Genomic DNA, 22,390 nt, shown 5'->3' on the forward strand with positions numbered 1-22,390 from the left:
GGTGCGAAGCAGAGTATACGTTAAAAATGAATGATAGAAATAAATGAAACTAGGGTTCATGCCCTTTTGGATCGATTAAAGACCTGATGAAGAAAAGAGAATAAACATAAGGCTTCAACATATATGCAGAAAAACAAAATGCTAGAAGATGAATTTAAGTAGAAAGGGGCGAAAAATTGAAGCTTTAATACGAATATTACAACCAAAATAACCAGACCTCATTAACTGGAATAAAAATTGAAATCTAATCCTATATTTTTGTTGAAAAGATCCAAGAATCAAATGAAGGGGAACATATAATTGTCATTTTTTCAAAGCCTGTAAATGAAAAGACAATAAAGATGAATCATGTGAAACAAAACCCTAGAATGGAGCCACGAGATGGTCGGACCGATTAAAAAGTAAGGGGGTGGAGGAGAACGCCAACAAAACATAAGATAAATAGTATCAAGCGGGAACTTTTGGGATGAAAAGAAACTCGATTAAGGGAGAGGTGTTGATCGTTGTGAGGAGGAAGCAATGAGGTGAAGTGAATGAGGAATAGAAGAGACATACATGTTTCATTTAGAATGAAGACTTTGTGGCTGTCGTGAGAGAAGCACCTCGGTGGTAGGAGGAGCACTGCTCATGGCAACTGGAAAGCTACAAGCAACTGGTGGCAAGGCTAGGAGCAAAACCCACCTACAAGTCTCTTGTGGTGGCGGCCGGAGCTCTTGATAGAGGGTGACTCACCAAAGGGAAGCAGAAGCTGCAGCCTAACGCCTTGTTCCCGAGTTCTACTTAAGGAGAGAAATGGGAGGATACGGAGGGAAAGTGAGGGGTGTCGAAGGAAAACCGTGTTCCCGAGTTTCATTAATGGACGGAAAGTGAGGGGAGGGGAAGGATTTTGGAGCCATATTTTCCTTCCAAAATTTCCTCACAAATTGGGCGGATTTGGGAAGAAAGTGAGGGGAAGGAAAATTTTAAGTTTTATTTTCTTTTTCCTCCTAACTCGGGAACACAAAACTTAAAACTTTCCTTTTATTTCCTTCGAACTCGGGAACACGAAATAATGAATATTTTCCTTCACCTCCCTTTCTTTCTGTCAAAATTTTCCTTCCCTTTCCTCTAATGAATTTGCAAAAAAACTCGGGAACAAGGCGTAAATGACACATTTCATGGTGCTTCAAATCAAGTAGGATGTGGCAAATAGTTTTAGGGGAAACTCTTGGAAGTTTTGTACTTATCGATAGAGACCTTGGCATGAGAGCAACACGAGGTGATAGATCATGAGCACACCTTAAAAAATTGAATTTTTTTTTAAAAAAAAGTACAAATCATAAACTTGAGCATAGTACTACATCGGAGAGAAAAAGAATTGGATCATTAAAACTGAAGCATGGATCATTTTTATGATCCATGATTCAACTTTTATAATACATGATTCAATTTAAATGATGCAAAAAAACAAATTCCAATTTTTTTTCTCCCGGATATAATACCATGCTCGATTTTATAATTTGTATCTTTTTAGATTTTTTTCCAATTTTTTTAAGGTGTCCTTACAAGTCCTCATTTTAAAAATAGTCATCATCTGAACAGGATATATATATATATATATATATATATATATATATATATATATATATATATATATATCCCTATTCTAATAAATGAATAAATTTATTCTTCTATTGACAAGTGTCATAGTATTAGAAATCCTCATTAATATTATATGATACATGTCAACCTATTAATTCTCCATTTCAAATTTAAAATTTTATATTTCTCACTCTAATTACATTAAATTAATAATTGATTCTTCATTTCAAATTTCAAATTTCACACACTAATTACATTAAATTAATAATATTAGAATAAAAAATAAAATTAAATTAATAGATGATATAATTTCATGTATTTATTTAAATCAACGATTATAATTTTATATAACTATAAAAATATCTCTTAGTTAATAATTTATTTGAAATAATTGATTAATAATTTTAATTTTTTACTATAAAAGTTTAATTAATTTTATAACCGTGGTTCTCACGGATTATAAACTAGTATATATATATATATATATATATATATATATATATATATATATATATGTGTGTGTGTGTGTGTGTGTGTGTGTGTGTGTTCAAATGTTTTTCACATCTATTGTGTGCTAGAATGCATCAATAAGAATTTAGTAAAAATTATATTATATTAAATGATATCTATATTTATAATTCTTTTTTATGGAAACTAATTAAATTCGTCATTAATGTCAACAATAATATTATTTCAGAATGATCTCATATCTAGAAGAATGAGAGTGTATTCTAGCAGAATGAGAGTGTATTCTAGTAGAATACATTTGCGTTCTTCATATTCAATGCAACTTTATTGTATTTTAAGTAAGTGAGTCCTGAAACAAAAAACAAACTAATACATAAAAATCTACATGCGAATTCATTCTGAAAGAATGTTATTGCTGACATTAATGATGAATTTAATTAGTTTCCATATAAAAAGAATTATAATTATAGATATCATTTAATATTCATATAATTATGGAAATCATTTAATATCTATCTTTATTTAATTAAATAATTATTTAATTTACTAAATTCCTATTGGTGCATTCTAGCACACAATAAATATAAGAAACACATTAACCTGGCCCTATATATATATATATATATATATATATATATATATATATATATATATATATATATATATACTAAAAGAATAATGCTATTCTATGAAAATTACTAAAAGAATAAGTTGTTTAGTAATGTGAATACGTTCAACCCCACACAATGATTGTCATTTCCATTCATTCTCACTAATTCTTATTCATTTTTGTTCTCACGCATCGGTTTTCACTCATTTTCATTCTTACCGTATACGACTCAATAAACATCCTGACAACATTCTGACAGAATGTGAATAATAATAATAATGATTCTATAATAACATTATAGACGATTTAATTGGTGAGAATGCGTGATAATGACAATAGTTATGTAAGATTGAACGTATTCACATTATCAAACAACATATTTTCTTTGTCATTCTCACAGAATAGCATTGTCCACACTTCCGCACAATAGATGCCAATCCACATTTGAACCTAAATTTTTTATCTCACTTACACACACACACATACACACACACACACACACTCTCTCTCTATATATATATATATATATATATATATGTATATATATATATATATATATATATATATATATATATATATATATTTATATATATGAAAAAGTTCAATTGAAAACCATTATTAATCAAGAAACCAATGGACCAATCTAAAACGTCAGAATTTAAAGCGATCAACGGCAAAATAAAGGGTTGTAGACTTTTACAATGAATGTACATGCACCAGATTATAACAAAACCCATTTTTTTTGGTTTAATTTTTTTAGGTATTTTTTTATCGAAAAAAATCGAATATACCATTGTTCATGATTTTTCATCCTCTTTCCATAGAGATCGATATTGATATACAAAAAATAAATTTTTTATTTAAAAAAAACCCACTTTATTTATTTGTTTTTTGAAAAGTTAAGGCCTACTTTTTATCGAAAAAATTTAATAAATATATCAAAATTCATATTTTTTTGTACTCTTTAAAAATAAATTCATATTTATGTAAAAAAAAAAAAATTTAAGTACAGGTTCACATTGTGAATCTGCCCAGATTCACATTGTGAATCTGCATAGATTCAAATTGTGAATCTGAACAGATTCACAATATGAAAATAATAGTAAATCAGATTGATATTGTGAATGTTAAAATTGAAATATTTACAGTTTAGATTCACAATGTGAATCTGAACTAATCAAGTTTTTTTAATCGATGATGATGTTTATTAATAGATGACAAAAATTTGAGATTTTTGGTAAAATTAGTTTTTTTTTTATAAAAATAAACTTAAATATTGAAAAAAAACAACAAAATGAAGTGAGTTTTTGCGAAAAACAAAGCTTTCTTTTTTATATATCAACATGGATCTCTATGGAAAGAGGATGGAAAATCGTGAACAATGATATATCGGGATTTTTTTTGATAAAAAACATGGCTTAAAAAAATTTTAAACGAAAAAAAGAGGTGAGTTTTTTGTTAAAGATGTGGGTTTCCCCCAAAATACCCCATACGATAAACATACAAGCATGCATAACTGCCGCTCTTCGGCATTTAGTCTATCCAGACCGGAATACCAGGGTTTGTTGGCCCACCGCCTCAACCCAACCGCTCCTCCCGAGCCTCAGTGTCTTCGGCTTACAGCCGACCCGTACAGGGTATGTTGACCTACAACACAAAGCAGGACCGCCTCAACCCACCACCACCATATGTCGACATATAAACAAACAAGGATCAAGCAGGCACATAAAACAGGAAAACAACAATCATACAACTCACTCTCGCCTGCTAGTCCTCTCATAACACACAGTCCCATTAACAGCTAACCTCCATGGAATGCGTAACCATAAGTAGCCATAGGTGAGATAGCCACCCGAACTATGATCCTACTCTAAATCCACAACCAAACAAGGAACAGGCAAGAGAGCCTAGACTAAGAGTTCTCAGGCTATCCTACATAACCACAAACAGTCCCTCGGGGACTCCACCAGATGATAACCAACAAGTACAGATAACATACCAATCCATCAATGCACTATAGCATAGCAACATCCTACATACCAGTATACCGATCTAACAGATTACTACAACATAACATTATTCTCGACACCATAATACAGATCTAACAGATCACCACAGCCTATCAGCATACTCGATACCATAATACAAATCTAACAGATCACCATAGCCTATCAACATACTCGATACCAGAATACAGATCTAACAAATCACTACAACCTATCAACATACTCGATACCAGAATACAGATCTAACAGATCACTACAACACATCAGCATACTCGACACTAGAGTACATATCTATCAGATCACCATAGCCTATCAGCATACTCGATACCAGAATACAGATCTAACAGATCACTACAGCACAACAACATACTCGACACCATAATACAGATCTAACAGATCACCGCAGCCTATCAGCATACTTGATACCAGAATACAGATCTAACAGATCACTATAGCACAGTGTCATACTAAATATCAAAAATCTAAGAAATGTCTGACAGTATATAATCAGAGGTGAGATAGCCACCCGGACAGATGATCCTACCCTAGAATCATAACCAAAGAAGGAACATGTAAGAGAGCCTAGATCAAGAGTCCTCAGTCTATCCTACATGACTATACACAACCCTTATGACATCCCTCTACTAACAGATAACCGAAAACTAGTGGGACGACATTGGTACCTTCGACCCACGGTACAATGAGGCGAAACTCACCTAGAATGAAGAAACCCGAGAATACCGCGATACGATCCCTGCTACACTGCTTCCTCCCGCGGATCCACTAACATCATAACCATATAAAATCTTAATCACCAATCCAAACCTCGAGTTTGACCTAAATTCAAACTTGGTCAAAAGTCATTGGGGTCAGCGAAAGTCAAAGTCAAAGGTCAAACTGGTCAAACATCCATAAGTCAACTGAGTCAACCCAGCCGAGTCAACTCAAAAGATGTACGTGGGGGTGTACTCCATATGTATGCTGGACGTACTCCATCGTTGATCGCCATCGGGGCTTTGACCACGTACGCGCTGTGTACTCAATTTACGCAGGGCATATGCCCAGATCCTCCAATCCTTCATTAAGTGCTTAATGCCATAAGTCCTTACATCCAACTTTCAGATCCAAGGCTAAAATACCTTCTAGAGTCATAAATTTTCCAACTTTATGACTTTGCATGTCCATTAAGAGCTTAACTCAACATCTTAATCCATTAAGACCCTCTAAATGATGCATGGAGCACAACCAACCACTTAGATCCCATTTTTATGACTTAAGACCCCCCTAAGGTCTGAAAGGACAACTTAATGGGTCAAGAACATGCTATGTTCATGAATCACCACATTTGGGACAAAAAGGAACCAAAAACCAACCCAACACAAGATCTAAATGAAACTTCACCAATATTAGAACTTTATACCTCCAAATGATGTCAAAAGGTGGTGAGATTCTGGATCTAAAGAGCTTCACTCCTCCAAGATGGTCTCCAATCCTTTCCTTATTTTTCAATTGCACAAAACACCCACACTCAAGCTTAGAAATGGTTCACAAGATGGATTAGGGTTATAAGAACGTTCCAAGAGGATGGAGGCTGATGAGGTGAGGGGAAATGAGGCTATAATAGGGTTTAAATATGAGCCACACCCTAAAAATTAGGGTTTGCATGATTAGAACGTACGCCATGCGTATAGATGTACACCCAACGTACTAGGGCACGCCCTAATACGCTCAGCGTACACACGTACGCATGGCATACTCCCTCAAGCCCAAAATTACGAAAATTCCATTAGGGCCCTTATTGCACTCTTTCTTATACTCAAGGTCCATATTGCAATATAATTAAACCATAGGGCCAAAATTAAAGTATCTCATCATCGGGATGTTACACCTTTGCATTCCTACGAACTGGTAAAGTACCTGAAAAACATTTAAACCATAATTGTAAGCCAAAGCTTAGTGAGTTCCCCAAAATACCCAACATAATAATACATATACAATGCGTAGCTGGCACGGGAGCAAGACATATGGCAAACATTAAAGGAATCACATGGACGCGACACGACCATGCCTATGTCACGAAGTGCTTTCGTGTCAAATGCAACAATATATAATGTCGATTCAGTTGTTTCTTTTGGAAGGAGTAAAACAAAAACGGGGAGCGGTGTATTATAGTGGGTTGTTAATCATTGAGTGTGTTATAGGAATTTGTGATATGGTTGAAAGGTTTTGAACACACTAACACACAAAATATGGCAACGAAAGCATATTATAATTTTCTTTTTAAATGTTTAACTAATCCTACAAGGATCCTATGTTCATACTATTATTGCAACTGCAAGAAAGTTAAGATTACATACCTCTTTGCTGGCCAAAGATCTTCTTGCTTGTTATATTGTTCTTGCCACTTTGATTGAATGTTAAAGATCCAAAGGAGAATTCCTCTAATAGAATCGCACCTAAGAACTTCAACTGAGCAAAGCGACAAATCCTAGGAGATCAGAGAGAAAAACACAAAAACACAAATCCTAATAGGGTGGTTTTTAGAAAACGATTTTTGAATAAACCCAACAACATTAACCATAAAAAATAACTTATGTAATGGAACTAGACTTCAAGTGATATAACTGGGTTATTGTGTTATAGAAGTGGTCGTCATATTTGGAAGCAATATTGGATACCTTGCTTGTATTTGAAGTTTGTCTTTAACACCGTTACACAACATGATCTCTTTCAAATTTCACAGAAGACAAATTTATACTTGATGTTTGTTTTGCTATGATCATAAATAAGAGTAAAAAGCAGTCATTATCAAATGTTTGTTTGTTTTTTAGACAACCACTTTTCATATATGGACAATTGTATGCTGCTTAGATAAGGATGATAGCCTCACCAATAAAACTTCCACTGTTGTATGCAAAGAAATGTTTCAAAATTTATATTATGTTTTTGGTATTTACCTCATCATTTATTTATTACTTACAATAGATACTTATTTATCAATTTTTTTAGTTATTAATTTTTTTTTGTATACACATAACTTATTTATATTGTCTTATTTGTTAGTATTTTATTATAGCTACATACCATTATCATTTTCGGCTATTAAATGTTAATGTTTTTTTTTTTGTTTTTTATTATATAATTTATTTTAATTTATAAATTGTATAATACACAAAGTTTATAACATAATATAATTACTAAAACAAATGAGTTATTTATAATTTTATATTATCATTTTTTATAGTGGGACGAATAAATTATAAATATCTTTACAATATAAAAAAATTTACGAGCTAGTGCGCTTGGGAATTTCAAGAATCCAATATCGCAAGAGATGCTGCTACATTATATAACCAACACTCCGATTTCAGTTCCGCATTCTTATTCTGCATTCAGCTCTCATCAATCTCCATTCCATTTCCCCAAAGCTTTTCCTCAACCATCTCATCATCCTTCCCCATTAAGACAATTACAGTAAGTAATCTCTCCCTCTATGCAATTGATTTAGGTGTCTGTATGTGTTTCCCCCCATTATTTATCCTTTTTTTTTTCTCCCTTGTGATGGGTTTCACTTGTGTATGACTTGATAACTCAATTCGTTCAATCTAGGCGTGGTTTTGTGGTTCGATTGAACTTGAATCTTACTAGTCTTCACTTCTTCGATTGAATTAAAGAGTCAGTTTTGACTTTAGAATTTACGTAACAAGTAATACATATAGATGATCACTGGAGCTTAAAACTACGTTCTTCTGTATTGGATTTGACTGGATAACTGTGTTCTTGCTTTCAGTGTGTTTCCGTTTAGCTTTGTTTTTGCTTAATTGATAGGTTGATTGATTTCGTGGCATTTGTGCCTATTTCTGCAATTTGTTTTCGTTTAATCTATTTAACTAGTGTTTATACACATCATTAAAGGAAGTGGTATACATAAGAAACCATAGGAAGTGGTATGGAAAATTTTGAGGAAGTTGAGTCACTCATAATGATTGTCTAGAGATCAAGGAATCAATCAATCAATAAAATATTGCATCAGATTGTTGAGGATCATGTGGTTGTCTTATAAAAAAAAGTAAAAGATGGTGGTTTGGTTAAGAATTTCATAAAATCTTGGAAAGTTGATGGTAAAAAGAATGGTTAAATGCAAGAAATAGCAGCTCATTTTCATTTGTTTGTGTATTATAACATCCTAATATCATTTACTATAATATCATTGATATTATAGTAAACGTCTACACGTTTGCTCAGGAATGGATAACATTGGAGTTAGCCCCAAAAAGGAAGTTGCTGTTGCTGTAGATGCTTCCATTGAGGAAGAATATGCTTCTCTATCTAAATTGTATAAAGAGTTCACAAACATGTCAACCATTGATAAAGCATGGAATTACAAGTCCCCTAATGGTATGCTTCATATTTTCTTTGTGCTAAGGTGTTTTCAAAGAACCAGTTTCTGTATATGTTATCTATTTTAGACAGAAGGGTAAAATGGTCATTTACTCTCATTCAAACGGTTCATTCAATCAAGAAAAGGAACAACATTTGTTCATGTAACACTTACTTCCAACAGAAATCATTACTATAATTGGGTAGATTTTCAAATCACAATGCCCTAAAGAAAAATAATTTGGAAGTGCATTGCTATTTCTTGCATTTAGCCTTTCTTTTTTACTGTGAGTTATAAAAGATGGTTGTGTAACGTGTGCCTAAAAAAATACAATGCAGGAAAAGGATCTCATGCTACATTTTCAATTGGTCAACCGAATCTTTTTGCAAACAAGAAGAAGAAACTTATGTTATCAAGTTTCATCTCTGAAGATTCTAATGGCACTTTAAATGTTCAATGGTCACCATTTCCAATTGAAATCACAGGTGCCTCTGTAATGGTTCCCTCTCCATCAGGGAAAAAGCTTCTTGTGATACGAAACCCTGAAAATGATTCACCCTCTCAGTTTGAAATTTGGGGCCCACTGCAATTAGAGAAGGAGATTCGTGTTCCTCAATCTGTTCATGGTTCTGTGTATGTGGATGGATGGTAAGTTTATCAAATTTTAAACTGGTTATGTGATAATGAATCATCATTAATGTATAATCAGTTGTAATAAGGGTATATAAGTTATTTTGTCATTATTGTTGTGTGTTTGAGATATTTATTCCCTTTTACTAATGATCAAACACTTGATTTTGGAAAAAAAGAGTATTGAATAATTTGAATTGGATCAGGTTTGAGGGGATTTCATGGAGCTCAGATGAAAGTCTCATTGCATATGTGGCAGAGGAACCGAGTCTCCACAAACCAACATTTAATGATACGGGTTACAAAAAAGATGTGGGTCCCACAGATAAGGATTGTAATAGCTGGAAAGGTCAAGGGGATTGGGAAGAGGATTGGGGAGAAACCTATGCAGGAAAAAAGCAGCCTGCTCTATTTGTCATTAATATCGACAGGTTAGATAATGTTTATTACAACATTGTACTTTCATTTCTTCTTATGAGAGCATTATACATTGAAAAAATTGGCCAATAATACGAATTTCATCCTAATACAAAGCAATTTTCACTGCTATAATTGGGTACATTTTAAAACTATTGTCTTAATTAGGAAAATATTTGGAAGTACAATGTTATAATTGGATAGTTTTTTCAAAGTACAACGCCTTAAAATAAGAAAAAGATTAAAAGTACAATGTTGTAGTTGAACAAAATGAAAGTAGGGTGCTTCAATACACAGATAAACAAAAGTATGTTGCTATTTCTTATTATTTCTGGCTCCTTAAGGTCATTAGGTTCTTAAGACTGCCAACTAGTGGGCCACTGTGTACCTGCTTTACATATCACATGATGCTCTTGGGCCAGGACACTGTGGGCCATCTCAGGGGTTGCGGGAAGAATAACCCTTTTACAGATATAAAAAAGTTATCTGTTCTTTTGTGCTTAGTTTTGCTTTGATATTTGTAGTGGAGATGTTCGTGCTGTAGATGGGATTCGGAGGTCATTGAGTGTGGGACAAGTTGTATGGGCTCCAACAACAAAAGGGTCCGGGTCCCATCAATATCTAGTTTTTGTCGGGTGGCCCTCTGACACTCGGAAGCTTGGAATGATATACTGCTTTAATAGGCCATGTGCAATTTACACTGTAAAGGCTCCATCATTTGGAACAGAAATCAAAGAAAATTCTATAAATGATGTTTCCGTCATCAATCTTAGTCAAAACACAAGCAGTGCTTTCCTCCCACGGTTCACGTAAGTATGCACACAGGAACCGTTCATCAATCCAGACCAGTCTGGACGGTCCGGACTGTCATCAGTCTGGACGGTCCGGACTGTCATCAGTCCGGACCGGTCCCAATGGTCAGAGTCTGACCGTTGGGACTGGTCTGGTCTAGTTTGTGGACACCACTAACTTACATAATTGAATCAATAACTTTATGTCTTTGCTTTTCAGCCCAGATGGAAAGTTTCTTGTATTTTTGTCTGCAAAAAGTTGTGTAGATTCAGGGGCACATTCCGCTACAAACTCTCTTCATAAAATTGAATGGAACAGTGAAGGAGAACCAAGTCCAGCCAAGATCCTTGATGTGGTGAGTTGATATACAATAAATTTCTAAACTCTTGATTTGTTATAGCATCACACTTTTGTTTCTTTCTATTACAACATTGTACTTTTAGTTCTCTTATTACGACATTGTATTATGAAAAAGTCATAGCATTGTAATTTCACTTTTTTTTCCTCATTAGGAAATTTTACACAATTATAGCAGTTGTAAGATTAGATATCATAAATGTAAAACTTACACACGATTAATTTCTCTAGGTTCCTGTGGTGATGTGTCCTGAAGATGGTTGTTTCCCTGGGATCTACTCTCATAATGCTGTTAGTAAACCATGGCTTTCAGATGGATCCACAATGATTATATCCTCCATTTGGGGAAGCAAGGAAGTAATAATTTCTGTGAATGTGTTAAGGTAATGATTAATATCATCACATTGTTTCTTAGAGAGTGGAACAAGCTTTCTAGGGTTATTTTCAATGATGAGGGCATTTACGTCTTTTACATCTTTTATGGTGGAACTTTTCTAATTGGCAGTTTACTTGTTTATTTGCAGTGGGAAAGTTTCAAGAATCACTCCTAGCGATTCAAATCATTCATGGAGTTTACTTGCAGTTGATGACAACAAAATTCTTGCTGGTAATTCATGAAATTTATCAATGATAATTTTTTTTTTTTTTTTTTCACTTTAGGACATTATACATTGAAATATTCATCCAATTATATCAGTGAAAATTGCTTTGTATTCACATAACATTGCTATAATTTGCCTTAACATTATAGAAAAATTTCAGTAAAAAATAGAGAAAGTGTTTTCAATAAGTTACAAGTTTTATAATTTTATTAGAGATCTTCATCTTCACTAAACTAATAATATATTCGGTTTCTTGTTCCCTTATGAAGTATGTAGCAGCCTAATAGACATCCCTCAGATCAAATATGGTAGTCTAGCTAAGGACGAATCAAAAGACGCCACCTGGCATTGGCAGGATGTTTCATCCCCAACATCTGAAAGTCAAGAGAAAGTATGTTTGTTGTACTTCCTATTTCTTGCACTGAGACTGAGACTGATGTCAATAGGACAAAAGTTGTACTTTTTGTCCCACATTAAAAAGATGGAACACGGACTCACTCTTAAATCTCTCATTTTGCAAAAGACAAAAATGCCCTCCTCATCCTCATCATTAAAAATAGCCCTAGAAAGGGGAGAATTGGATGTGTTTCTTCTACAAGTTGTTTAAAAAAGGTACTTTGATATGATGTGAACAGGTCAAATCTTTACTTTCATCTCTTCAATTTGACATACTAAAGATTCCTGTCAAGAATGTCCAAGAAAATCTCACAAAAGGTATCCTACTAAATCTTTGAATATATCAAGTGCTAAAGTAAAAAAGTGTATTTTTTTTTTTTGGTAGATTGTTGGATTCTTGAAGGTGTTTTGTATCTTTTACATTCTTGTTGAAGAATCTGCATAGATTCTAATTATTTTGTAACTTGATCCAATTTTATTAGGTGCCAATAAACCTTTTGAAGCAATATTTGTATCCTCAAAATCAAAGCATGAGGCTTGTGACCCAATGATTGTAATCCTTCATGGGGGCCCACACACTTCTTTGTTGTCAAGCTTCTCAAAGTCCTCGGGTTTTCTTGCTTCAATAGGATATAGTTTGTTGATTGTAAATTACAGGCAAGTCTTAATTTTCTATATATTTTCATTGATGAGGATGAGGAGGGCATTTTCGTCTTTTGGAAGCATTCCCTTAATAGCAATGTTCTTACAGAGGTTCACTTGGATTTGGTGAAGAAGCACTACAATCACTTCCAGGGAAAGCCGGATTGCAGGTGCCCTTTCTTTACATTTATTAAATCCATAAAAAAAAAAAATATTTTCTTTCGATAATTTATCCATACAACAATATCTGGAAAATAAAAAATAAATAAATTTCACATTAACTTGTTCTGCTTGTAATTGTATGAAGGATGTAAACGATGTCCTCACAGCAATAGATCATGCCATTGACATGGGGCTTGCGGACCCCTCGAAAATAACTGTTGTTGGTGGGTCCCACGGTGGTTTCTTAACATCTCACTTGATTGGCCAGGTATTATAAAAAAGTAAAAAACTTAAATTTTTTTTTACATATATTTATTCGTGCTATAAATTATTCAGGCACCCGATAGATTTGCTGCAGCTGCTGTGAGGAATCCTGTTTGTAATCTTGCTTTAATGGTGGGCACAACAGATATTCCAGAATGGTGTTTTGTGGAGTCATTTGGAAGCAAAGGGCTTTCTACCTATACAGAAGCCCCATCACCTCAACTCCTCAAATTATTTCATGATAAATCCCCTATTTCACATCTTCCAAAGGTAGGGCTATTTTTTATTTTTTATGATGAGGGTATTTACGTCTTTTTACACACGAGTACAAGTGATGGGACAAAAAATTGCAAATTATGTCCCATTCACATCCGTAACAGTTTTGTTTTTCTGTCATGTCATGTCAGGGTTTACTTTTACTGATGATTTGATATTTGTAGGTGAAAACTCCAACACTGTTCCTATTAGGTGCTAAAGATCTTCGTGTCCCGGTTTCAAATGGCTTGCAAGTGAGTATTTGAATTTTATTCATTTATTATACATATTATATTTTCATCTTGTTGTGTGCCCATATTAATGTAAAAATATATATATATATATATACTTTATGCAAAGTTTGCACGCGCATTGAAGGAAAAAGGAGTTGAAGTGAAAGTAATTGTTTTTCCTGAAGATACACATGCTATTAGCCGGTAAATATTTCCTGACCCCTAAACCCTAAACCCTAACCTGTTACATGTTACATGTTACATCAGACTGGACAAGCTTTCTAAGGATATTTTCAATGATGAGGATAAGGGACATTCATGTCTTTTGCACAGACAAGAGATCAATAGTGATTCCCTATCCCACCATGTTTCATATTTTTGGTGGGACAAAAAGTTGCAATTCTTGTCTCATTGACATCTGTCCTGGACAGTACAATGCATGTTAAACACAGTATAAGGTTGTTATGATCTGTCTGGTTTGATTTGTGTTTTGTGTGTTGCAGACCACAATCGGATTTCGAAAGCTTTGTTAATATTGGAGTTTGGTTCAAGAAGTATTGCAAGAAATAAGGTGGGGTTTCATTGGAGGACAATTGCTATGTAATGATATATTTTTGTTTTGAAAAAAAAACCATTTTAAAAATAATTTAAAGGCAAATTTGATGAAAATGATACTCATTGGAAAGTTGGGTGGTTTTTTTTATTACACTTTTTATATACGGCATTAGAAATCATCACCTGTTAAGTTTGTCTAGTTTTATGCATTAGCAATGTTTTTTAGTGCATAATTATCGGTTAACACATCCAAACCAAATACTTATTTTACTTTCATAATATAACAAGATTGGAAACTATATAACAATTGTTAATAAGACATCAACATTTAGGCTTGTAAGGAGATGTTTGGTTATAACTTATTAATTTCCCCAAAAATTTAATCATAAACTTTCAAGATGGAAAGTTGAAGCGTTATATATTGGTGGGTTTCGTAGTACGTAATTTTTTACATTTTGGGTTGTCATTGGCAATTTTGAAGGTGCTGAAAAGTGCATGTTATAAATTCTACCGGGAGGTATTTTTAAATGAAAGAAAATTTGCTTGAATTCCCACCAAAAAACTTGGGTTTGGTATTGCCGTATTGATACTTTATTTGCTTCTAATAGGGATCTACTTTTTAAATGGTGTTTGACGTTTCTTATGAACAATAACGTTTTTTCGGTGAAAATCATCAAATCTATCTATGGTGATGTGGTGGGTATAAAAATAATCTAAGGATGACTGAAGCAGATATGATGTCTTTAAGCCAATTACTTGATGGGGCTAATCTCAATGATACAAGTGACAAATGAGTTTGGGATCTTATTATGTGGGAGATTTTTTTAGTTGTTTTCTTGCGTCAATTTATAAACAATCCAACTTTAGGCTATATGGGTAACATCACTTGGTGCAACAATTTTGTCCCTTCAAAGTTTATCATTTTAGTTTGGAGAACTGATTTGGATTGATTACCATTCCACTATTTGTCTAATTTAGCATTAAGTTAATGAAGCACCTTTTCATCCATTGTTCCATATCTAAGGAGATATGAGATAAAATACTTTAATGGTGGGACAATATCGAAGGAGATATGGGATAAAATACTTTGATGGTGGGACGTCACACTGATATCGCCATATATAGTCATATATTTTATGCAATATCTTAGTATTTTTAGCTACATTTTAATCTTAATTGAAGATATTTGATGCTTATAATGTTTAAATTCTATTTTGTAGCAGCAAATACATGTTCGGGATAAAATGATCAAATATGTTGTATTGGAAGTGGGATTGCTGAAAAGAGTCAACAAAAGTTGAATTATGGAGCAATCTGAAGAAACCGATACCGCAACGTGGTGAAGAGTCCTGAACCGATAAACTCATCAGATGATGTACAAGTCGGATACCTTGGAGGGAACGCGAAGGAACCGATACTGCGACGTGGTCATAGCTTCACAACGATGCGGTGACACAATTTATGGAAACTATAAAATATACTACATTCTTTCATTATCTGACTTATGCAACAAGTATCATTCGACTACTATTGACGACCAAAGAACCCTCTTAGAGTCTTTGGAGATCAAAGATCGATTGTGGAGCAAGATTCGAAGAGATCGAGAGCATGTACACGATTAATCATTCAGTTTGCTTTGTTCTAATCATGTTTAACAAAGTCTACTATGTTTTTGATTGTTTTTTTTTGCTTTAGTTATGGAGTAAAAACCATTTACTTTCGTTTAGAGTAGATGAACCTTGAACTTATGCATTGATTTTGAGGATTTCAGATTTAATCTAGTGATTTATTTATTATGTTTGCTTGGTAAAGATCTTTATGTGTTAAAGTTTCAATATTTTTATTGCTAAGTATTGTTAGGATTAAATGATCAATCTATATTGATGTGCTTGAATCATATGATTTTATGAACTAGAGAAATGTTTGACTAGGGTTTTGACCAAAAACCTATGGTTAAATAGAAAAGTTGGTAACTTTAATGTGTAAGATTATATGTGATGATTATTCATGTATAGATAATTGGAATTCATTATCATTGATATCGATTTAGAATTCAAGTCTTTCATAATTCGATCTAAACACTGAATTGTAAGAATATTAGTTCAGTTGATCACTGCAATTGATAATATTATTAAATCAAAGGATTAGTAATTAGATCACAATACTAGTCATATTAGGAATCGGTAAACGATGAAATTGAATCTATTGCACTATCAACGAATCAACCATAAGGAATATGTGAATCGAATCTAAACGGAAGTGCTCTTTAAATTTTGTCTTAAAATCGTTACCTGCTTCGTTTTTAGTTTAAATAATTGTTTGCTTTCTAGTTGTTTAAAAGTTGATGATAAGAAGTTTTCTGAACTTTAAAAATTAGAACCCCCCCCCCCCCCTTCCATCCTTTATAATGTTTTTTAGTTTAATTAGTAGTAGATATTTTAATCTTAAATCATACACGTTCCCTAAGTGTTTGACAACTCATGTTTACCATTTCTATACAGTCAAACGAATAGGTCCATTTGCCTAATTGTGAACAAAACCCGATTAACAGAATATGATAATAATAAAATAGATTTTAATTTAGATTTTAATTATATTTAAAGTGATGGTATATAATATAAAATGCTAATCATAATAATGGTTAAGAGAGTACCTGATAGTATAGTTATTGAATGCTTGGTTGATTTTGCCTTGAGATGATCTTAATGGTATGCATTGGATTCTTGGGTGATAATTATAATCTGCTATTCAGAAGTTAAAAACTTCAACAGATAAATTTGAGAGTAAACGTTTTTCATAAATTTTCGCTCTATTTTATTTCATAAGTGGAACAAGCCTTATATAGGCAAATATTTTACAAACGACAATTTAGACAAACTATTGTTAACCATACTAGACATTATTATAGTCATTATTGCTTTCATGAACTAACTATTGCTAGTCCATACACACACTTATTACATATACAAGTTTCACATAACTCTAGGACACATACATATTTTACTATTTACATGACAAAACGATATCACAATAATTATTACATTTTTAACGGATCGTAGTTGCACTTGCTCTTATCTCTTCACATCTTTATACTGTCAAACGAATAGGTTCACTTGCCTAATTGTATAGCCGTTCTAGTTGATAATAAGTAGAATTTTACAAATACAAACTAATGTGAAAAATAAGCATCGCACACATTTACGTTTAACCTCGATTGGGGAGAGATTGAAGATTGTGGTATATGGTCCTTGAATGTCAAGCTACTTTTTATGCAATCACATTGACGTTTTTTAGATGCTTCGGACACATTGGAATGAGATTCTTTTTGCATCTTCTAAGCCAAGGAAATATGCAATTTTTCATATCATATTATATCTACTAGAATTGAAAAAATATGATGTGTTAGTTTGGCTTACAATAGAAGCCCATTCTTTAGCTTTTCAAAAAGGGTTGACTTGACTTTGTATATTTATTTTCCACTAGATTTTTTGCGGGTCTTTTATTAACGAATCTTTTCGTTGCCCTTCAACATTTTTTTACTACTATAATAATAAGTTATCATGATACATAAACAAGTAGTAAGAACATGTTTCTAGTTCTTAATAAACCAAAAAAGAGAAAGGAAAACATGTTTCTAGTTCTTAATAAAACCAAAAAAGAGAAAGAAAAACATGTTTCTAGTTCTTAATAAAACCAAAAAAGAGAAAGAAAAACATGTTTTAGTTCTTTAGCTTTTCAAAAAGGGTTGACTTGACTTTGTATATGTATTTTCCACTAGATTTTTTGCCGGTAATGTTTCTAGTTCTTAGCACTAAAACCAAAAAAATTAAAAAAGACGCCATCCGTGGGACTCGAACCCACGACCACGTGGTTAAAAGCCACGCGCTCTACCAACTGAGCTAGAACGGCTTGATGTTACGTAAACTTACAATGAATATTTAATCATAACTTAAAATAATTTTATATTTAGCGAGCTGGATTTGACTCATGTTAAGGTTTTTGACATCTCTCATGAACAAAGGATTGAAGTCGGCAGATGCAGATACTGATTCACCAAAACCTGTTTCAACAAAAAATCAATGTTTGTTAAGCTTCAGCATTTAGATACAAATTGTATTCCAGTTCTCCATCCAGTCAAGACCTCAAATTCCAACATCAATGGCGGAGTTTCACTTCCACTTCCTTGCCACCGTACTGAAAGAGAATTTGAACAACTCATCAAGAAACACAAAATTCCACCTCAAAAACAATTAGATTTTGACAAAAGAACTGTTTTTCGTAAACCAAAGTCGAACCCAGATGGTTTAGTTCAAAACCCAGAGAGAAAAAAGGGTACAATTGAGAAGGATAAGGTCGTCAAGAGAAGAGTATGGTCAAGAAGGGATACGCTAGAGAAGGAGAAGTTGCAGAACAAGTGTACGACGGAATTGGTGAATGGGAATGAGGCGGTGAAAAAAGTGCACACCAAGTGTTCGACGAAAGTCGTGCCTGAGAATGGGGTGGTGAAGAAAGAGCACACCAAGTGTTCGGCGAAATGGGCAAGGTACGGAGGGTGTATTCCTGCTATGTTAGACACTCTAGAAAGAGTTACCAATTTGGACGAAGCCTTTAAGCCATGGGAACTGAGTTTGAGTAACAAAGAAAGAACCATAATCTTAAAGGAGCAAAAATCTTGGCAAAGAGCCATGGAGATTTTCAACTGGTTCAAGAAGAAAGGATGCTACGAGTTGAATGTAATCCATTACAACATAATGATCAGAATCCTCGGCAAAGCTCAAAGATGGGAAGAACTCGAAATCTTGCTGAACGAAATGGAGAAAAACAGAATCGAACCCATCAATTCAACATACGGAACTTTAATGGATGTTTACAGTAAAGGTGGGTTTCGAGAAAAAGCAATGCACTTCTTAGATATAATGAACAAGAAAAAAATAGAATCCGATGAAGTCACCATGGGAATCGTTCTTCAAATGTACAAAACCTCTGGACAATTTGAAAAAGCGATAGAATTCTTCAAAAAATGGTCAATCGGGAAAACTGTTTCTTTAAGCTCGTATACATACAACACTTTGATCGATATATATGGGAAAGCTGGAAGACTTCAAGATGCATCCCAGACGTTCGATGAAATGCTCAAAAGAGGTATTGTCCAAAATACTATAACCTTTAATTCAATGATTCATATGTTTGGTGACCATGGCCAATTAGATAAAGTTGAATCATTGATTCAAAAAATGGAACAATTTCAATGCCTACCCGATACTAGAACTTATAATATCCTTATTTCAATGCATACAAAGCATGATAACATCGTTGTAGCAACCAAGTATTTCAAAAAGATGAAAGATTCATCTCTTTTGCCCGATATTGTGAGTTATCGTACCCTTTTATATGCTTATTCCATAAGACAAATGGTCGATGAAGCCGAAAAACTCATGAGGGAAATGGATGAAAGAGGTCTTGAAATCGATGAATACACACAATCTTCGATTACTAGAATGTATATAGAGGCGGGGATGCTTAAAAAGGCATGGTTATGGTTCAAACGGTTTCATATTTCGGGGAAAATGACTCCGGATTGTTACTCGGCAATTATCGATGCTTTCGGATCACGTGGCCATGTTCCGGAAGCCGAGGAAGTTTTCAAATGTTGTCAAGAACAAAGAAACCCTAAAGTTCTCGAGTATAATGTTATGATTAAAACATACGGTGTTAACAAAAGATATGATGATGTTTATCGGTTAATCGATCGTATGGAGGAGCACGGTGTGACACCGGATATATGCAGTTATAATTCGGTTATCCAAATGTTGGCGGCCGATGACCGTCCGGAAACCGCCGCTTTTTATTTAAGAAAAATGCGCGATTCCGGATTCGTAACCGACTGCGTACCGTATTGCGCGGTGATCTCGGGATTTGTGAAATTAGGCGAAGTGGGGCCCGCTATCGAAGTATATAATGAAATGATTCGATCGGGAATCGAACCGGATGTTGTCGTGTACGGTGTTTTGATAAACGCGTACGCGGATATCGGAAACGTCGAGGAGGCGTTACGGTACGTGAGCGCGATGGAAAAACGTGGTTTGCAGATGAATTCGGTTATTTGTAATTCTTTGATTAAACTCTATACGAAAGTCGGGTGTATAAGGGAAGCAGAAGAAGCGTATTTCACGCTTCTTTTGCTTTCCTCGGATTTAGATGTTTATACATCGAATTGTATGATCGATTTGTACACGGAACGGTCGATGGTGAAACCGGCGGAGGAAATTTTCGAGAAGTTACGAAAAAACGGGAACGCGAATGAGTTTTCGTACGCGATGATGTTGTGTATGTATAAGAAGATCGCGAATTTTGAAGAGGCGTTTGAGATTGCTAAAAAGATGAGGGAATTAGGGTTTTTGAATGATTTGTTGAGTTATAATCATGTTCTTGGATTGTATGCTTTGGATGGTAGGTTTAAGGAAGCGGTGATGATTTTTAAGGAGATGATTGAATCGGGTGTTGATCCGAATGATTCGAGTTTTAAATATCTTGGAGTTGTTCTTATGAAACGTGGGGTCCCGAAAAATGCGATTTTGAAGCTTGAAAGTATGCGAAAAGATGATTATCAAAGTGGTTTGGAAGCGTGGCGGGGGACTCTTGATTTGGTTTTTGGTATGGTTTATCGTGATATTAGTGATTAATTATGATTTACCCGTGTTATTAGCTCAGAAATTAGCTCATAATTCGTTTTTTGAGTTGTCTGGATAAAGTGTTGTATGGATAAATGATGTTTAAAGTCAGAAACTGAGAACAAAATTATAAAAAGTTAGGACTTATTTTGCATCTTTTGACTTTTTATTTTTAGTTATTCTGTTTTCACTAAAGATGTTTCTGTTTCATAAGGAAATTATGAAAATATCTTCATCTCAATGTTCATAACGTGTTAAATGTTTTTCTTGTTAACTACTAGAAAAGATGGTTGCATGAACTTTTATATAAATCAAATCTTGAATTTATAAATTAGGTTTAATAGACAACCACACATGCATTCATGAGTTCCACTTGATTGCATTACAAGGGATCTAGTTTAGTTGATTTGGTTTTCGGATATCTGGATAGGTTGTTATGTAATGGTTATTAATAGCCACTTTACGTTTTTGTCAATGTTTATAGCTTCCAACAAAAGTCGTCATACAAATTAGGATGCCAAAAACTCACGTGGGGCCCGCTTTCAGGATTATTTTCAGAAAAATTTAAGTTACCATAGGTCCCTGGTATCAGCACATACTTGCTACAAGCATTTATTTTGCTACAGTCTATTTAGTTATTGAGCAACTACCGAGATTTGATTTATTTCCCACTCTGATTCTCATTCTATTAAAATTGAGAATATATAGAGAGGATATGGTCCATGTATCAAGACTGAAATAAAATGACAATCTATTAAAAGCCTATATGTGCTAGAATGATATGCATACAATTAACATTTAATAAGAACAATGTTAAGAATGTTAAAATTTAGTGAGTTTTTTTTTTGTCTGATATTAACTTACCTTATGTTAAATTATAATCTAGTTTTTGAATACCCATCTGGGAGTTGAGTTAATGTTATTTGCTGAAACTTGGTTCATTTGAGCGTATCTAATAGATGTACATAAAATTTGCACCCCCTTGAGACATATTACATGATCTGACTTTGATGCATAACATGTCTTTGAATTATTGACTCATTTGACGCATAGTGGACAATATCTAATAGATGTACATAAAATTTGCACCCCCTTGAGACATATTACATGATCTGACTTTGATGCATAACATATCTTTGAATTATTGACTCATCTGACGCATGTTGTCCACATGAGTTTGGACGCATATTACATCATTGAGTAGTGTATATTTATAGATATTTGACTAGATGCGGCATTTTAATGCATTTCGTTTCGTCCTCCCATGACCACCAACTACCCATACACATCCACCCCTCAAAACTCACTCATAGATCCACTCCATGCATTTTCTTAGGTTATCCTTCAAACCATCGCGTTTTTTCAGGG

General features: G+C 33.7%; 2 protein-coding genes and 1 non-coding gene across 3 annotated transcripts; 2 read left to right on the plus strand and 1 right to left on the minus strand.

Moving 5' to 3' along the window:
* Window positions 1-7,961: 7,961 nt before the first annotated feature.
* LOC145115309 (acylamino-acid-releasing enzyme-like) lies at window positions 7,962-14,465 on the plus strand. Its single transcript, XM_079051581.1, has 17 exons — window positions 7,962-8,139; window positions 8,888-9,063; window positions 9,385-9,694; window positions 9,883-10,107; window positions 10,618-10,902; window positions 11,105-11,240; window positions 11,474-11,625; window positions 11,767-11,849; window positions 12,114-12,235; window positions 12,480-12,558; window positions 12,723-12,897; window positions 12,992-13,052; window positions 13,190-13,312; window positions 13,381-13,578; window positions 13,749-13,817; window positions 13,924-14,000; window positions 14,300-14,465. The coding sequence occupies exons 1-17, from the start codon at window positions 8,000-8,002 to the stop codon at window positions 14,364-14,366; spliced, it is 2,478 nt and encodes an 825-aa protein (XP_078907707.1). The 5' UTR covers window positions 7,962-7,999; the 3' UTR covers window positions 14,367-14,465.
* Window positions 14,466-18,187: 3,722 nt separating this feature from the next.
* Window positions 18,188-18,260, minus strand: TRNAK-UUU (transfer RNA lysine (anticodon UUU)). Its single transcript has one exon. It is a non-coding gene; the product is annotated as a tRNA-Lys (tRNA).
* A 101-nt stretch (window positions 18,261-18,361) lies between these two features.
* On the plus strand, window positions 18,362-21,176 carry LOC145116689 (Tetratricopeptide repeat (TPR)-like superfamily protein). The gene has a single exon (XM_079053018.1). It carries the CDS (start codon window positions 18,431-18,433, stop codon window positions 21,032-21,034), a length of 2,604 nt encoding a protein of 867 aa, XP_078909144.1. The 5' UTR covers window positions 18,362-18,430; the 3' UTR covers window positions 21,035-21,176.
* Window positions 21,177-22,390: the final 1,214 nt, after the last annotated feature.

This window comes from Lactuca virosa, chromosome 5, assembly GCF_052849685.1.
Source record: "Lactuca virosa cultivar CGN04683 chromosome 5, Lactuca_virosa_CGN04683_v6, whole genome shotgun sequence".
Lineage (NCBI taxonomy): Eukaryota > Viridiplantae > Streptophyta > Magnoliopsida > Asterales > Asteraceae > Lactuca > Lactuca virosa.